The 19,710-nt window shown below is 42.3% G+C and overlaps 1 protein-coding gene across 5 annotated transcripts in view; it reads right to left on the reverse strand.

Annotated features, from left to right (window-relative positions):
- Positions 1-15,385: 15,385 nt before the first annotated feature.
- Positions 15,386-19,710, reverse strand: part of AOPEP (aminopeptidase O (putative)) — a 206,513-nt gene continuing 202,188 nt past the window's right edge. For all 5 annotated transcript variants that reach the window (XM_055790627.1, XM_055790626.1, XM_055790622.1 and 2 more), the window contains 2 exons: positions 19,233-19,377; positions 15,386-16,255 (listed from right to left, as the gene is read on the reverse strand). In XM_055790627.1, coding sequence (XP_055646602.1) covers positions 19,237-19,377 — 141 coding nt within the window. In that variant the 3' untranslated portion in view covers positions 15,386-16,255; positions 19,233-19,236. The remainder of the gene's footprint in view (positions 16,256-19,232; positions 19,378-19,710) is intronic.

The raw sequence follows: 19,710 nt of genomic DNA on the forward strand, positions 1-19,710 counted from the left end.
TGTTCTGAGCACTTCCTTTAACAAGACACCTACATCACTGAAAGCAGTACACTCATCTCCTTGTTGTTTATCTGGCTGAAAACCCAGTTTTCTCCTAAAGTACACATGGTTTCATTAGCAAATTGCGTGCAATTGCTTGGTTGGTAAGTTGTTCCTAAAATGTTTTGTTCTATAATTCCGCTTTTATGAAACAACCAATGATGAGAGTTAGTGATTCATGGTGAATGCACACTTATGTACTCAGGAAATCAACTGTGTTTCCTGAACTCTTTAGTTCTTTTTGAAAATTATTGCAAAACTAAACTCCTCTCAGATTTGCCAAATGATTTTTTTTCAGGACTCCAGCTTTCACAGGACAGTGTTCTCTGCAAAGTACCATACCAATAGCTGGTCTTTGTCAACAGGTGCTGCAGGTAGAAGTTTGCTTTCAGTACAGCCTATTTTCAGTGTGCCATGATGGGTGCTGTTGATTTGTTTAAGAAATCTTTTTCTTTTTTTTTTTTTTAATTTCAAACAAAACAGGGCAAGCACAACATAAGCATAAGGAAACTTTTCAGTCTGGGGGACGAATTTCCTAAAGGGAGTATATGGTTGCAAGTCATGTCCTTCCTTTTTGTGTCCAGAGGTAGTTTACTTGCTGCTTTGTCTGGGTTTTCTTGTCTCATGCAAAGAGCATGGACAGGGAGTAATGCTTTGATGTTTTACCCTTAGGAAAATATTTGTCCCAAGAAGTTTTGTGAACCTGTTTCTAGGTTAACTAGAAAAATAAACATGTAATGGCAAGTAATGACAGAGGATCTTAACTTTTTTCAGAAATCTGTTCTGATATAATACCTGCCTTCAAGTCAACACTTGTGCTATGTTCAAAGATGCTGCTTGGAATACTGTTCTTGCATATAAAATCAGAGACATGTATCTTAATGTGGCTTCCTGAATGTAGCATTTGTTTTTGAGCAAGGGAAAAGAAAAACAATGTATTTAGTGTCCCTTGGCTGTAAGAAGCGGTCGGATATTTTCTGTAAAGCTGTTGAGTGATTTCTTACGATTTTGTTCCCAGTGAGTCATACTGGACCAAATTATACCAGTTACATATCCTCTTAGTCAGTTTGTTAATGTTTGTAATATTTGATTCCAGTGTATGAAGAAAAAGTAAATCTGTAAGAGTTACTGAAGAAAGGTGGGGGGGGGGGGGTTCCTCTTTGAGGTGGGTTGTATTTTTTCAGTTCTTGGTAGCCACACATACCTAAAAAAATGGAATCTAGCAACCCAGTTTCTATTCCCTGAATATCATGCCTGAAAAGCATGGGATTAAACTAAATTATTTGTTGATCACAGACTCTGAGGTATTTGTCTAGTGGAAACACATGTGGAGTGTTCTACCTAGAATGATGAATAATCTAAAATTTGTCCCCAAAGGAAGAATGATTTTTTTTTTCTTTAATTTCTAATCCAGTTGTTTGGTGTGAGATTCTTTGGTTGTCCTTAAATTCTCTCCATATGACAGCTATATGTAATTTTAACTACTTAAAAGAAAGATTGGCAAAGAGAAAGAGTTGCAATATATGATTCTTGCAGATTTGTTAGGTGATAGATATGGGTATTATATTTATATGTGTATTACAGTTGTTGGAGATGAATTTGTAACTGTCCTTTTACAGCGCAATAATATTTTTTTTTCCCACCAGCAAAACACATGGAAATTCTTCTAACTTTCTTAAACAAAATTAATATCCTGTGAAACAGGGATAGGACAATCCAAGTAGGAAGGAAATGTGCAGTGAAGGGAGAAAGAACAAAGCTAGTTGTGAATTAGTACATTCTTGTTTGGCTTCTTAAGAAATACTGCATGATTTAAATATTGCAAGGCGAGTTTGCTCATTTTATGCTTGCTTATAGGCTCTTCTAAGGAAGAAACCTAATTGATGCTGTCTGTAGCTTAAAAAAGATGCATCTGTACTGGCATTCTTTTTGCTTTATTTAGCATAGTTGTTATAAATCTTTGGTATTTCTTATTCCTTGCTCCTTCACAGTGCTTGAATTATGATCTAACTTTGATGTAAACCATGATTTTGTGGCATGTTGAAGCTACTTTAGTTAGTTTGCCAGTGGAAGGCAACAATGTGACTTGGTAGATATGAGTAATGGAAGATTTCTCATATGGTGGGTCCTGCATTAACCATCTAACATGCGTCATCTCCTCTGTAATCACTGCTTTCTGGAAAAGTTCTTTTCAGGGCTGTACTTTTACTCAGAATCAGCCAACAAGTCCTGAAATCAGGCTTCAAGTAGCTTGTTCCCTTCCCTCCAATCTCCTTGTCAGCACACACCCTAATCCTGGATATTCTACTGAATGTAGAGATCTTTTCAAAATTTTTATGCTTCAGGTTGTTTCGAATAAGAATACAAACAGTGTATTTGACTTGTTACTTGATGATGCTTCTTTCCAGTCTAAGACTGCTAAGTTACAGCTTTTCAAATTCTGCAGTTCCTAGCATGGGGCTGGGTCGTTTCTATGGATTTTGTTCAGATCTTAGTACAGTACATATACAAAGCAAAATACATTTTATTTTGTGAGGTAAGGTAAGAACAGATATGTTACTAGGTATTGCAATTCAGCTGACTAGCAGTAACATGTTAATCTGTTACTTCTGGGATTTGTGATCAAGTTTCCATACTCACAGCATTTTAAGTGCAAAGACGTGTTGATAGAAAGTCAGACTGAAAATGCAAGTGAGTTAATATTAGTTGTGGTAAGTTAGAATTCATGACATGTGGTATATGTTTGGCTTGGTTTTAGGGGGATACAATCCAAAAAAATTCTGAAACATACAAGTTTAGGATTAAATGTCTAGCAAAAATTACTTGCAATTATTGAACCAAACACTACTAAAACAGGCTTACACATTTTCTTTGCTGTTATCCAGTGACAGAATAAAATGCTGTTTGTGTGCGTGAATAATGAATAATTAAAATGCAGTTTTTCTTGTGATATAAGAAGGGTGTAGGAAGGTGATGAACTTTGACACTGGAGTGCAGCTTTCTGCTAGACACAAGTTTGAAAAGTGAAAACCAGAAATGTTACGGGAGGAGTCCTTCACCAGAACACCGAGCATGTTTTTGAATCCATATCATCATACTTTCCAGATAACCTCAATGGGTTTGTTACGCAACCAGCATGTTTTGCTGCTGGGCAACACCAGAAGTTAAACCACTGTAGCTGAATTAGGTGGTGCTAGCAGGGGTCCTCAAACTGTTTAACCAGGGGGCCGGCGCGCGGATGCAGTGGCAGGCAGCCATCTGCGGCTGCTTGGTTGCCCCCCCAACCCCCAGTGGGGGGGGGGCGGGGGGTCTGTAAATACCGGGGGCCGGATTGAGGACCCTGGGGGGCCGTAGTTTGAGGGCCCCTGTGCTAGAGGCATGCCATTGCCGTATTTGCATGTGAGCCGGTTTAAGTCCACCTAACTCTCTTGCAAGTTTTCTTTACTCATGATACAATTTTTCCTTTAATGCTTGCCTGGATTGAAAAGATATGTTCATGTTAGCAGTGTCATTTGCTGCCTTAGCAGAGAGTAGCTTATTCTGGGAATTTGCTGTTAGGTGGTCTGTTCACTAGTGAATGCCAAAAAGGAGCTTCCCTTGCTTGCTTTGGCCATCTTCCTTTAACTGGCTGGCTGGCTTCTGGAAAGGAATAAACCTCGTGAGCTCCTTCTGATGGCTCAATTGTACTTACAGTGACTGAGTCCTTTTTAGTGGCCAGGAGCCAGCTAGGCATAGGTACTGGATTGCCAATAGCCATTGAAACAAAAATTTGAAATGGCATCTGGCTGTAGCTGAGCTGTAGCAATATAGTCCATAGCTATGGATTATGCCTTAGTTTGCATTTTATATTCTTGCATATGTGTGAAGGGAGAGAGGGTGAGAAGGAAGAAAAAACCCAGCATGTTGAAACTCAGTTGCAGAAATTTAGCTGTGATTTTTATATACAATTTAATTGTAGTACTGATAGGATTAGGAAATAGCAATTCCATGTAAGACAGTTAACCCGAACATCAACAAGTAGCAGAAAAAAATCCAGCAATAATACGGTTGCAGTAGGTTTGTACATTTAACTAACTTCCCATCTCTTAACAATTTGCTATTTGAAAAGTATATTTCATAACTTCTCTATTATGTCATATGATAGGCTAATTTCATAAAAAAGCAGACCCTCAGGAACAATGATCCTCTACTTTCTATTATTTTGAATAAAAATATCTGTTAGGCCTATGAACTTTTGCAGATGCATATTGCCATCTTGAAAAGGTCACATTTGTACATATTCTTGACCATAATGAACAGTTCCAGTTAGTTATCCACATTCTGAATTACACTGTCATTGAGATTTCCCATGCATGTGTGCCAGATCAGCCTGTATATACAGTATATTCACTCCTTGCTGTTTTGATTTTATTTCTTAGCTTGCAGGTTTGTTTTGAGGCTCCCAAAACAGGAGCATGCAATATGTCATTTACATGCTATGTAACATTTAATGTACAAGAAAGCAGCATTTCTTTGTTTGACTAATGATGCTGTAACTTCTACTGCATTTGTCTGAAGCTAGGACTTACATTTTTTTTATTCCAAACTAACTTGTAACAGTAGCTGAAGATACAAATTTCCATCTGTATTATCATTCCCTGTAGAGACTAGCAGTAAGTATTTAAGTGCTTTATAATCTCATTGTTGTGCTGCACTTCCATATCAGATTGAGATGTCTGTGACTGGAGAGGGAAAAGCCAGTATCAAATCCCACTGTAGAAGAGGAGGCCTTGAAATTTGCTGCATAGTTAATTTTTAAGATGGACATGAATGCTACACGTGTCTGTGAATTCAGGCATTATCTGTGAGTCTCTAGCAGGCAGGATCACTAACATCTTTTCTGGAGACCTGAGAAAAATACAAATGTCTCCATAGACCACTAAATTTCTTTTTCAGAAAATTCAGAAAAAGCATTGCAAAACCAGCTATTTGTTTTAGCTTTTCTTTCTTGTGGGCTTGCTTCTGTGCTAAGACACAGATGATAAGTGCTGAGCAATACACTGTATAGCATGCTTTGAAGGGCCAGACCGAATTGCTATAGTTGCTTGCTCTGGCCTGCCTGACCCAGGCCATGAAAGCATACAGAGCAAATGTTGAGCCCAAACCTTGCAATTAAGCTGTAACATCCATTTTGGAAAGATAATTCTGTTGGGATTTAAAGGTTTCAGATGATAGCTGTGGACTATTTTTCATTGTAGCTTTTCTGACCTTCATTTCAGCAGTTCTGCTTGGGCTTGCCACATTGGCAGAGCGAGCTTTCGGGCGCAGTTACTCTTTAGGCAGGAGCATAGCCTTTTCTTTCCCCTCTCTCCCTTCCTGCCCAACATCGAAGAGGAATAGGTGTGGTCCATAATGGGTTTCTAGGAGAAAGATAATCAAGCAACCAAAACCAGCTGGGCTTTGCTGAGGTAAAGTTAGGTAACAGTGCAAGTCATCCCATGTACCTGCCAGGGAAGGGAAGCTCCTTGCCTGTCAGCCCCTGCCTGTCCCTGTGTGTGTGTTGCCAGCTCTGCTCCCAGGCACTACCCTAGCACAAATTTTAGTCTGTTGATGACTGTTAATTACACCCATAAAGTTGGTTTATTTTTAGTAAGATTCACTTTGTTCTGACAGTCTGTTCTGCCTTTCCAGCAGTTGAGCTAGAGACAGTATTTCTTCTTTTACCTCTCCTCTGTGGATGGGCAGGCTGTACACATGGTAGATCAAGCCACTTTATTTTTAAGATGGAATACCCCAAAGTTATGCAAACATCATCGAATGAAGTTAAAGAACTTGCATATAAAATCACACATTAGCTGAGGATCTGTTCTTTCTATTTCTACTGAGATCTTTCACGTACATACTGATGTTTGACCCAGCTGGTGAGGGAGACAGCCGGGGGAGATGCCCCACTGGACCTGCTGTTGGCAAACAGGGACAGACTGGTGAGTGCTGCAGTGGTCAGAGGACATCTTGGGCATAGCAATCACGGGATGGTAAGAGTTTTCAGTTCTCAGAGAAGTAAGGAGGGGGTTCAGTAGAACTGTTGCCTTGGAAGTTCCAGAGGGCCAACTCTGGCCTGTTGAGGAGCCTGGCTGTCAGTCCCTCGGGAGGCAGTCCTGAAGGGCCAAGGGGTCCAGGAAGGCTGGACAGTCTTCAACAACGATATCTTAAAGGTGCAGAGGCAGGCGGTCCCCACGTGCCAGAAGGCAGGCTGGTGGGATAGAAGACCAGCCTGGCTGAACAGAGAGCTTTGGCTGGAACTCGGGGGAAAAAGGAGAGTTCACCACCTCTGGAGCAGGGGCAGCCAGCTCAGGAGGGCTGTAAGGATGACACGAGGTTATGCAGGGAGAAGATGAGAAAGGCGAAAGCCCAGCTAGAACTCACGCTGCCCACTGCTGTACATAATAACAAAAAATGTTACAAATACATTAGAAATGAAAGGGGGGCCAAGGATAATGTCCATCCCTTATTGGATGCGCAGGGAACATGGCCACAAAGGACGGGGAAAAGGCTGAGGTACTTAATGCCTGCTTTGCCTCAGTCTTCAATAGCAAGGCCAGTACCCTCAGGTTACGCAGCCTCCTGAGCTGGAAGATGCGGACAAGGAGCAGAACACGGTCCCCACAGTCCACAAGGAAACGGCCAGTGACCTGCTGCAGCACCTGGACACGCACAAGTCTGTGGAGCTGGCTGGGATCCACCCGAGGGTACCGCGGGAGCTGGCGCAACAGCTCACCAACCTACTCTCCATCATTTATCAACAGTCCGGGCTAACTGGAGAGGCCCCAGCTGACTGGAGATTAGCCAGCGTGACACCCACATACAAGAAGGGCAGGAAGGAGGATCCAGGGAACTACAAGCCTGTCAGCCTGACCTCAGTGCCAGGGAAGGTTGTGCAGGAGATCACCCTCAAAGCCATCATGTGGCATGTACAGGACAAGCAGGGGATCAGGCCCAGCCAGCATGGGTTTATGGAAGGCAGGTCCTGCCTGACTGACCTGATCTCCTTCTATGACAAGATGACCCATGTGGTGGGTGAGGGAAAGGCCGTGGATGCTGCCACCTAGACTTTAGTAAAGCCTTTGGCACCACCTCCCACAGCATTCTGCTGGAGAAACTGGCTGCTCATGGCTTGGACGGGTGTACTCCACGCTGTCTAAAAATCTGGCTGATGGCTGGGTGCAAAGAGTGCTGGTGAGTGGAGCTACATCCAGCTGGCAGCTGGTCACAAGCGGTGTTCCCCAGGGCTCAGTACCGGGGCCAGTTCTGTTTAATATCTTTAGTGACAAGCTGGACAAGGGGATTGAGAGCACCCTCAGCCAGCACACAGACAACACCAAGTTGGGGGGGAGCGTTGACCTGCTGGAGGGCAGGCAGGCTCTGCAGAGGGTTCTGGACAGACTGGACTGATGGGCCAAGGCCAGTTGTATGAGGTTCAACAAGGCTCAGTGCCGGGTCCTGCCCTTGTGTCACAGCAGCCCCACACAGCGCTACAGGCTGGGGCAGAGCGGCTGGAAAGGGCCTGGTGGGAAAGGGCCTGGGGGTGCTGGTCCACAGCCGGCTGAGCGTGAGCCAGCAGTGTGCCCAGGTGGCCAAGGCGGCCAGCAGCACCCTGGCTGGTACCAGACACAGTGTGGCCAGCAGGACCAGGGCAGCGATGGTCCCCCTGTCCTGGGCACTGGTGAGGCCGCACCTCGAACGCTGTGTTCAGGTTTGGGCCCCTCGCTGCAAGAGGGACGCTGAGGTGCTGCAGCGTGGCCAGAGCGGGCAGCGAGGCTGGTGCAGGGTCTGGAGCACAAGTCTGACGGGGAGCGGCTGAGGGAACTGGGGCGGTTTAGCCTGGAAGAGCAGACTCAGGAGGGGGGCCCTTACTGCTCCCTACAACTACCTGAAAGGGGGGTGTATGCAGGTGGGGACAGGTGTCTTTTTCCTAAGTAACAGGTGACAGGACAAAAGGAAATGCCCTCAGGTTTCACCAGGGGAGGTTCAGATTGGATATTAGGAAACATGGCTTCGTGGAAAGGATGGTGAAGCATTGGAACAGGCTGCCCAGGGAGGTGGTGGAATCAGCATCCCTGGAGGCACCTAAAAAATGTGTAGATGTGGTGCTTGGTGACATGGTTTAGTGGTGGATTTGGCAGTCCTGGGTTAATGGTTGGACTTCGTGGGAAAATTACTGGGAGGTGTGGAGTTAGAGGAAACTGGGACCTAATAGAAGCTCTTTAGGTTAAAGTACAGCTATCACTTTATGATCGTTGGCATGCACGGAAACTACTTTACCACAGCTTCTTAAGCAACACAGCCCGACACCTCAGCACCTGCTGAGAGGAGTAACAGAGGGTGGAGTGGAGCAGAGACACCACAGCCAGGCTCTGTTGTGCTCCCTGCAGGGATGGGAACCTGATGGTACCACACAGCTGGTAACAGCAGTTGTCACACGAATACATGAGATGTCCACTGCTGAGCCAACCACTGTGGCAAAATTACTTTCCTCAGATGAAATAATCTCACTCTAACAGTAACGCACACCTCCATCCCAAAGTTACCTGCCTCCTCACTGGGCATGTGATAGCAAGCAGTAACAACAATTCTATGACTAGAGTCACTCAAGTGCCACCTAAATGTACAGAAAATGGACTGGTGCTGGACTGAAATAAGTCCAAAGGGCAGAGGGGGAATTGTTGTCTAAACTCCCGAGAAATCAAACTCTTAGCATTTAGGTACATACAAATCTGTGCACAAAGTTAGGTCAAGCTGACCCACGCTCTAAAGTTGTTAGGAATGACGGGACTTCTAATCAAGGGAGTCAGCCTTGGGAAGGATGAGAAACAACGAATAGATTGTGAAAAGAACACCATTATCTAAGTTACACAGAAAGAAGCCTTCAAGTGAGGAAAGTTCTGGCTAGAAGAGGAGACAGGCTGATAAGGGGTTGCAATCCACTGACATCAACAGAAAATTAGTTGAAAATAGGACAAAGATAATTGTGGCAGTGGGAGATGGCAACCTCTGACTTAAACAGCCCCCCCAAGAGGGCAAACCCCACCTGGGGAGCATGGGCAGTTGGCGGAGAACTTCAGCAGCGCTGTCTGAGGCTGCGCACTGATTTGCATTAGAAGCGAGACACTTGTAGCCAATCCTGTGTACGGTAAATGAATATGCAACGTGCTGTGAAGCATAAAAAGCGATCCCAGGAGGGGAGAAGTTAGGGAAGACTCCGTTGTAACTTCTGGGATCAGTTGACGGGCTGAACCTGTCTTCTCCCCCGCAGGGACGCCTATTGGGTAAGAACTTTATTCTACAACTAACTCATGGCAGCTGATATTGTGTCGGTTTAAGCTTGCTTTGCAGTCCATGTATTACCACTGGCAATCTTCAAACCTTACTCTGTCACAAACTTGCATTTTGCATAATACAAATCTTCAGCTGAAGTTCATTTTGTAGAAGTTTCTGGAGATCTGAATAGTTTGTTACAAGGGATTTGACTCAGTGACACTGTCAGTGGGGGCCCTGAATAGGTCAGTCCAGTCAGCCTCCGCTACAGTGGGCTGTCAAAACGCAGGTAGTGGACAGGCTGGACAGGCTGGTCAGGTGCAAGGGCCTTGTCTTTCCCAGGAAAGACAGAGTGATCAAATACAAAGGGTTTGAGGAAACTTCCCTTCTTAATTTGACAGACTTAATGATTTCAAAGGTCTTTTCCAACCTAAATAATTCTATGATTCTATGTTTAAGCACACAGCAGTCTGCAAGTCAGGTGTTCCCTGGCCTGATTTTTTCAGACTTGTCAAACTTGTCACAGAATATTTAAAGAAGAGGAGAGTTGGTATTATACCCATGCTGTCGCCACTCTGCTTTCAAAATCAGGCAACTGAACAGCCCAGTAATGGTATGCCACTTTTTAACAGTAACTCTGCTTTGGGACAGTTATTCAAAATGTATTGAAGAGTCTTGCAATCCATATGTATTTAAAGAAAATATCAAAAAAGACTGCGACTTCCTGTTGTGCTGCCACTTCCATCATTTTGCAGTTTGTGAATGTGAAAGACCATTTAGCTCTGATTTTTCAGACATTTTGAAAGCACCTCCTTCCTGACTGTGCTAGTCTTACCACCTCTAAAACATACCAGAACAGTCTTTACTAGCTGTATTTCAAGGCAGAGAGCAGAATAATTCCTGGTGATTTTGTTTCTTGCCTGTTATAAACCTGTGGTTTTGGTGCTGGATGCTCTTGATGCCAAAATATAAATTATAATTCTGAGACGACACCAACTTTAGCACTGACCTTTGTTCTGTAGTGTAGAGCAATTGCATTTCTCAGCACAACACCTAACCTACAGCTGGTGCTGGCATTACGTGATATCAGTAAATAAGAAGCAGCTAGCTTAAGTGAGACTGTGTTACTCTTTTCTTAGTATGGCTGCTTCCTAATTCCCACTCTTTCCTCGCAGCTATCAAGTGGGAAACCTGCACATTCCTGTGATTTGACAGAAGTGAGGAGAGGCAGCTACTGGGGAGAAGTGGAGGTATGTATAGAAACCATAAAATGGACAACCTTGTGAGTGATTATTCATCTGACTCTTCATCTATGTAAAAAAAAAAAAAAGCATTTATGTCATGTAGTTGCATTTTTTTTATATTCAAGCAAACAGGGACAATTTTTTCCCTCAAGTAAAATTGGGAGCTTATTTAAAAGCCTTCTTGTAGTCAAAAGGAGATAATAGTAGGTGATAATGAATTTAGGGCACAATGGGAAATGACAAAATCTTAATGGCAGTATTGAGGAGTAATATTGCTGTAGTACTGATGGAAACAAGAGAGAGTTCAAAATAAATGATGATGCCATGGCTGTAGGGAAGGGGCATGTGAAAGGCAGCATGAGGGAGGGGGGCTTACATTTTACGTGAGGGAACAAGGAAAAGGAATAGTACTCTTCAGATGTAAAATTGAACAAATTGGAATGAAACTTTTTTGGCAAACAGGTGAGTTTCAAGCACACTGAGAAACAGATGCAGAATAGAGTAAGATGGCTGCTGGCACACTAATTCTTAGTTTTGTTGCATTTACAAGACTCGACTGTAAAGGGGATACATTTGTAAAGCAGATCGCTGTTACTACCAAATACAAAAACAACTGAAGAACAAAGTCAGATGATACTGTGATGTAACAACGTGAGGTTAAAAAAAATACACTTTTTTCTGTGTAGTAGATGATGACCACTGTCCTTTCAGGATTAAAGAGCAAGTGAAATACATTATGGTGTCAAACACCAGGTTCTCAAACTAGTCTGTTTAGAACTAGCAGATTCTAGTCAAGATGGCTAGGGATGATGCTAATGCCAAAAAAACCACCATTGGTTCATGAATAAAATGTCCAAGAGTGAGTTTCAGCAGAGAGACCCAGTGCTGAGACACCACTCCCAGCAAGCCCAGAGGAAAAGCCTGGAAGTAGTCAGAGAAACAGAATTTTTCAGAGATGACTGAAGTGAGTTGCATCCGAAGGTTATAATGATGCTCAGCTGCTGCTCAGAAGCATGTAAGAACTGTCATCTCTACAATGAGGGTAACAAGCAAAAATATGTTTTTGCATGGCAGTACTGTGGGCGTTACTGCTGTTGGGGTACTGTGCTAATACAAAGCAATGATCAGCTGTAAATTTCTGATGTGTAAATTATCATGAAAAAGCTGCAATTTCTTGAATACCTTTAAATAACAGTTACAACAAATGCCTGCTCTTCTTCTGGTATTTATAAGCAGCAGCAATCAGGTCCTTAGTTTCATGCTGGAAAAATGCCCTCAGTTTTATTCACAATAAACAGATAAATGCACTTTATCTCCCAAGCACTGTGCAAATGTCTCCCTTTCTTTATGCACTGCCATATTTCACTGGCAAAAAATGTCAGCCTGCCAGCAAGGTAAGTTTTTAAAATAATTTTCCCAATATGCTGTGCCCACAGAAACAAGAGAACATACCCATGTTAGTGTGTACATTCACTTCAGTATTTTTATGAGCCTAAACTTGGGATACTTGTGGTGAAATTTGAGATGAGTCAGGCTCCTCTTTTCAGTTGCTTCCTTGTCCTTTCTTGCAATTTTCTTTTTTTTTTTTTCAGACTGCTAGTCTAGGCATCAAAGATTGGGGCCAAGAACAGGAATGCACATACAGATCTGTTAAAATCTTTGCCTGTTACAGAAGGCATTAAATCTGTCTCACAAATAGTGCAAATTGTAGCATGGAGGTAGATATCTTACAGTTTTAAAAGACCACAACATATACTAGTTAACTTTTAGATATTAAGAACTAGTGTCCTCGAACAAGGTTTGCAGTGAATTAGAGTAAGGCTTTGTACTCAGTATGTGGGTTTATGTCAAATGGCAGTCTCCTGTAGAAGTACATGAGATTGCTTTGCTCAGAGGAAAATACCATTAAGTTCCAGGTGTCAAATTTGAACATTCTTAGATAATTTATATACAACTACTCCTGACTCTTAAATCACACATATAGAAAGGGAGACCAGTGAAGGCATGGAAATTCCTCCCTCTGCAAGCACAACAGCCAGGACAGCAGTGCCCTGCAGCAGGACAGCCTGTGACATGCGACTCGTTGTGTTCGTTCATGCACCAGCATTGCAGCACGTGCAGGACCCACCATCACCCAACACCACCCGCCTGTGGTACAGGGGCCTGGGGGTGACCCAGTCCTGAAAAGCTTGAGTTTTCCGGGTATTTCTAGCCCAGTTTCTGCATGGGAAGGATCAGCCCAAACCTAGTAAAGCTTTAGGCACATAACGGCACACTAACTTAGCTGCTTGCTCATTCTTACAGAGGTGCCATGGTTTTCTCCTGCATACTTACATATGCAGAGGAGCCTACACCTGGAAACTCTACTAACAAAACAGCTAAAATTTTCTGTAGTAGAAATAACAGCTACCAAGATTTTCATCAGCTGTGGAGATAAACTAGGCTGGCTGTAGTACTCTGCGTGATACATTATCACGGCCTAGCACTACAGAATGTTTCTGTTTTGTCTTCGTAATATGCTTTTTCACAGTGCTTTTTATGTGTCTGAAATCCATACAGGCTCCTTATGGATTAAGTCCTGCTTGTTCCTCAAGTTGCCCACTTGCTTAGGCTGTGTTTCTGGCTAGACCTGTTGTTTCCACGCTAGCCCTTGTTCCTTCCCTCTTATGTGCGAGGAATGGGCAATAGGGTACAACTAATTCCCTCCAGAGCCAGCAGCAGCTGCAAACACCTCCCAGCAAAGACAGAAAAACAAAGAGGAAGAACTGCTGTCAGCAAAATGGTATGCTTTGTGTTTACAGCAGAAAGCAAATGACCAGGAATGCGTCTCCTCTGAGGGGGAAAGGGACTTGCCTAAGTCACCCCCTTGAGATGGTCAGTCTTTACTTCAAAGAAATGTCCCATTAAGTGGCACAGGAAAACAGATAGTGATCCTTGCCTAACTGCACAGATACAGTTCTAGCTTGAGCTGAGATTCATTTTTACAGTTAAAAGCTGCATCCAGAAAAAAGAACCAGTGAAATCCTACCCAGCTGCTGGCCTAACAAGCAGGAGGCAGTCCAGCCTTCTGCATCGGGCTTTCCAATACTATCCAAAGTAAAATTGCCATTGTGTTTGGAAAGGACTGTATTAGGGACTGGGGAAAAAACCCTTTCAAAACAAAATGCTTTATTTTACTCAGAGGGGGCTGATTATGAAATAGTAGAATAAAACTGAAAATAGGGCAAGGACACACCTACATGAATGCCTGTGCTTCTCATAGCCACCTACATTGGTATGTACATGTATGTTAGCCTGGAAGACTTGGGTTTCACCCCTGAGCAGCTATTTAATGTCGTAGCTTTTCTTCCACTTTCCCCAAATGCCTGGCTACACTTAAGAACAAACAACTTAAAACAATGAAGGGCAGATTCACTTTGATTTTAGTGCATTGACAGTCAGGTGTGGATGGAGGAACCATTTGATAAACCATCACTTGCAGTAGTGATTTTAGTTACAGTAAGTTTGGAAATAGACTTTTTTGTTGTTTGCTTTTATTTACTATAATTAGAATTGACAACTTCTTCCTCTCAGGAAATTAGTATGGAAACACCCATCTTAGGAAATCTTGAGTAAAATACCCAGTAACGTTGGTTTTGTTTTATTCTGCTAAGCTCCCCATGGGGCCTGTTAAAAGCTTACCTAAATAATTAAATGACACTTTTTATGGTTCACTCCCAGAGCCTTTTACATGATTCAGGATTTAAAATTAATGGTAATGCTTACATTGTTAACGAAGCTACTATATCATACAGAGGTCTCCTGTTCTCTCTTACTTCTGATGAGTTATGGTGACAGTGAGTATCTGAAGCTTCCTTCTTAATCTGGAGCCTCCCTCTACCTAGTAATGGATTATCAACAAAAGCCTCAGAAGTCCAGTTACAGGGCCAGGGTTACCACCTCTTTGCTATTTTTTTACACTCTTTTGTGTTGGTATTTTATTTTCTCAGTTGCTACAATGCATGATAGATCACAAAGTTGTGAGGGAAATCATTGTTCACGTTCATGCTCACGTTAATACTGCCGAGACAGACTGGAACAGCTGTAGCAAGCAAAATAAACAACTGCTGTGCTCAGTATTGGAAAAAAGGTAAGAAAAGTTGATTGTTTTGAAAGAACAAAAATCTGATGATCTTTGCAAATGTATGGAGTGTCTTACCTGCCATGTAATTTTAACAGTACTGGCTATGAACAGGCTTACAACGTATTAAATTTCTGGGCATCTTGTGCAAGAACATTATCCAGCTCCAGGTTCTTTCCCTTACAAAAAGGAAAAGGCAAAAAGCAAACTGGTTTCCATTTCTGGCCTTTGCAGGAAAACCTGTGAAATGAAGCATAACTCTGTTGTGAACAGGATCCTTTAATAACTACATCTGTGAGTCTAACTACATTAGAAGTCACTGTGGCATCTCAGCATTTTTTTGGACAATTTCCTAACTCTTGCTGCATTTGAAAGAAGTTGCTGAGTGTCCCTAATTCTGGTATTGACACTGTGGGGGGCAGACAGGGGGTGGTCAGAAAAGGTAGTGAGGTAAAGAGAAACTGTACTCTTTGGACCAAAGCCGCTGTTGAGGGAGGCTCTTACTTTAGATTCTGGGCACAAGGACTTAAAAAAAGATATTAATTGCCACATTTATTTTTTCTTGTTAATATCCACTAATAATGACTTTCCGCTGATTCTCTCCTACTGCAAAAGCAGAAATGGGGTCATTTTACCCCCTAATTTTATAAATTAATGTTGAACCACTGTGCAATGGAAAGACTACACATACTTGAAAAAAGTATTTATTTTTACAAGCGTATTTGATGTAAAACAGTAGTGTACAAAGTAAACATGTTCACAGATTTATGTATTTTAAATTCTTACTCTCTGAGAGGAACAATTAAGATGTCTTCTGATCAGTGGAGCAGTAAGTTCCTAGGAAGGAGGAGCTATGCTTGATAAATCACTGCGCAAAAGAAGCAGCACAGGGGTATGGAAGACATTTTCACAAAATGGAAGACCTCACACTTCAGGTAAAAGTTAACCTAAACAACACAGAGAGAGAATGCTGATCTTTGGTTTTCCTTCAGTCCCATCCCATCACCAGGATCACAGCTGGTTGCTTTTCACAGATTATTTCAGTTTGCAATTAACGTCCCCAGCCCCACCCCAGCTCCTGCTAATTTTATGCTAGATTTTAACTTGGCATAGAAGTTACAAACAAAATTTTAAGTACAGAAAACAGCTTCACTGAATTTCAGAGATTATTAATGTTGGCCACATTACTGGAGTGCATAAATTTGTTCAAATCAAGAGTCCTTGGCCTATGCAAACTGGAATGATTGTATCAAGAACAGGGATAAACTCCAAATTTCTTGTATTACAGAACTACCTAAAGCCACAGTAACGGGGGGTGTGGGGTGGTGGGGGGTGTGTGGGTGTGGGTGTGTGTGGGGCTGTGTGTAGTTTGTTTTGTGCATGTGCATTTTTGGTTACAGTGAGCCTCTGGAACTCATAAATACTGAGAGGTAAATGTTTCTGTCAGCTAATTGTGTTAGCAGTCACATAATCCTTCCCTTGATGTCTTGGGTCAATGAAATCCTAGTATCATCAGGGTTTAGGAGGAGGTATGTTAAGAGTTTCTCTGTGATCTTTCCTGCAACAGAAACAGCAGTAAAAGTTATCACTTGGTCACGATAAAGGCACATCTGTGGATTCATGATTGCCCCAGCTTTCCAAATGGAGTTATTTTTTATGGTACTGGTAAAGCATAACTATGGTTACAGAGTTAACAATGATTTCTAGAGCTACCACAACAATGTCTGAAGAAGACAGGGAAGATTTACATTGCAGGCACATTCTCTTCACTGTTAGCAGGTTACTCTGAAAATAACGCTGGAGGTCAGTTACCAGAGCAATACTGTGTGATGTGCTACATATCCACATACCTTCTTGTCTTAAGCCAACAGTTCTCTAAACAGTACTGAGGTAGCTTTTCCACCTTAGGCCACTTAGTGTTTAACATCAGGACATCGTAATTTATACTAAATTGTTTTTTCAGAGAAAACAGTAAGAACATTTCTCAAAGGTACATCTGGATTTTTGCTCTAGGGCTCGACTCCTGTTCCTGCTGAACTGAGCCAGTGTGTAAAATCAGAACTGATATCAGCTCAGTAGGCACTGGAGGACGAGTCCATCAACAGCCTGGAACAAAAGCTGGAGCCGTTAAGTTGTTTCTGACTGGAGCTGCCACCATTTCCTGCGAACGACAGAGTGCTAAGCTACAGCTGCAGAGAGATCATGACAGCATCCATTAAAGAGAAGACTACAAAACAAAGCTTTATAGGTGATTCCAGTTCGAAGTCACAAACATTTATTTCCTCTAACCTTTAGGAAAGAGTGGTAACCAAATTACTGTAGGTGATGCCTTATGTTTGCAGTCAGACCAAGAATTTAAGGAGCACTTATCCTCAGCTAGAACCAAGAGTCTTTGGTCCTCCCCAAGCCACCTCTGCCTCTTATCCTTGATATACTGCATCTCACACATGCGCGTCCATTGTAAAACTGCCTGTTCAGCAGCAAGGTACCTCAGCCAGCAAATGCCCTCTGCCCTACGGAGGCTGACATTAAGCAAAGTCTCCTCTCCCCTTCTCTTCAGGTGCAGAACTTAGCCACTGTGAACAAAGAGGGAAACAATCACTGTTCACCAATCAGCTAAGCTCTGCACCTCACCAGAGAGGTGTCTGTCTCGGAACAGCTAATTATTGGAGGAGGTTCTTCCACGATGTGTCTGCTGCTTTCCTCTTTTTTTTTTTTTTTTTTTTGTTTCATGGACGGAGAGGATTCCAAACTGTGCACCACGGACTGGATAGTTATGGTGAGTTTCATACTAGCAGCTGCGGTCACGGCTGTGTGGTAATCCCTGGCAATGTGATTTTAATCTTAAGTCACAAATCATCATGCCAGGAACCCAAACAGCCACAACACTGAAAGAAAGCTGTGCAGTCACACAGAGTGTTGTACTCTTAACAGTATCTGTACATTTTATGTTACAGCTCACCATGCACTTCTAGTCTTTCTTTGTCTGAAAAGTCAAAGGGGCAATTCTAGACTACTGCTAACACATACATACCATGCCATTTTCCTGTGCTAGATACTCGCCACCAGAAGCTTGTAGGAATTTTTATGATTATTTTACTACTGGAGGAACTACAGGAAGGCAGCTCCTAGTACAGTAGTACCAGAACAAACTGCATCTCCATGTTTCTGGGTTTCTGAACTTCAGATACTTGAAGGCATCTACCAGATGAAAACTTGTTGAATGTAACTTGAATTCCTGTGGGTCCTCAATAACTGGGAGTGCACAAGCAAGTCTCTTAGCCCTATCTGTTTCAGAAGGTGGCCCTCCTACCATATAACTGGTATCCTGGCACTCTACAGTCTGATCCACCTTTCCCAAATAGTCTTCTTGGCAGGCATACTTCTTGTTTATACAGAAGAACAACATGGCTGTTTGTAAACAAACTTGCTTTTGTGGTATCTATAATCTGCTGTATTTCATGTAAAGAAAGTAGCCACCACAAATTAAACTATCAAGTACTATCACTGTCAAGTACTGCTACATGTACAGGCCTGACCAGAAGAAATTTAAGATTTCTGCTCGGTACCAATTAGAAAATGATGATTGTGCTGAATTAGATATCTGAATTTTGATACCACAAATCAACTATAAAGTTTGCAATCAGTCTGTCAGATGAGTTATATCATTAAGCAAAAATCTGAGGTATGCTGTGCTGGAAGAGATCTTCATACCAATCCTAATTGTCTATGTGTTAAACATGCATGTACGGACACTGTAAGGTTACCTCTGGTGACTTAAACAGACTAAGCCATGGAGAATATCTTTTCAAATTACCAGTTTATAGCCTGCAACAATCTCTGTTTCATGAATATTTCTTGAAATTCTGTTTTTTCTCTGGTGATTCCTCCCCATTAATTTCAGAAACAAGCTAGATTCAGCATGATATTAAAGAGCTTCTTCATGTTAAGGCTACTTTTTTAATGTCAAGATCCGTCTTCAAAGACCTCACTGCATTTAACCCAAAAACATTTAAATTAGCAGTTTGTTCTCACATGATTCTGATTTGCTTCCAAGTGCACAGCTTCATACCTCCACTGTGGGCTCAGATTCTTACTGTGCTGCCTATCAAGTCATCACACAGCTTCGTTAAACAGGAATACTCCCTGCGAAATTGCAATTTCTGGGAGCAGATTTAAGAATACAGAATGGGAAACAACTGCAGGTGGAGCCTGGCCTTTTGCTGGCCGTTTGGACTTACATTTGTCTCTTGTACAGTCCATTACAAAGTTTACAACAAAGCCATGCTCCATGCTCTCCAGCTAGTGCCTACACGTACCTAACTCACTGCTCCAGCAGCTGGGCTTAAAAAAAGAAAGGGGGGGGGGGGGGGGGGGGGTGGGAAGCAGCAAGATAGTTAACAAGAAGAATTACTGCTTGAGCTAAGCAGCCACAAGCTGTATAGCACACCAAAGTTTACTGTTTTGAGTGAGCTCTGCATATTCCTTCTGCATAAGGTAAAATCAGGGTGTTTAATTTAAAAAAGAAAAATCACCTATTCAGAACAGCATCTCTGCCACCACTTTGGCTGCAGATGTATCCATATGTTCTTGTGCTGCAGCAAAGCATTTATGTGCAAGTTCTTGTTGCTTCACATCTTCATTCAGCATCAGTTCACCATACAGGTACACACCCATTGCCTGAAAGAGGAACATAAAGCACAGGCATTGCATCACCCGCCAGTAACAACTAGTTACCCAAACTCCTAGTATTCATTTAATTATAAACAATAACAACAAAAAAGACAATTCAAAACACAGAAAATGCCATATACTCTGGAACCCTTCCTCCCCCAAAAGTAGTTTTCTTTGGTTCTCATTAGCCTAAGGATGGTTGTCTATATGGTGCATTGAGTGTGTAAGAACAGAATATAAGAGGTGTATGTTGTGTCATGACAAGAAGATGCTGTCTCACTCCATTTTTCTTGCCACTTTTCAAGTTGAAACCTGTTTTTTTTTATCCACTACCTGAAA

This window comes from Falco peregrinus, chromosome Z (genome assembly GCF_023634155.1).
Source record: "Falco peregrinus isolate bFalPer1 chromosome Z, bFalPer1.pri, whole genome shotgun sequence".
Classification (NCBI taxonomy): Eukaryota; Metazoa; Chordata; class Aves; order Falconiformes; family Falconidae; genus Falco; species Falco peregrinus.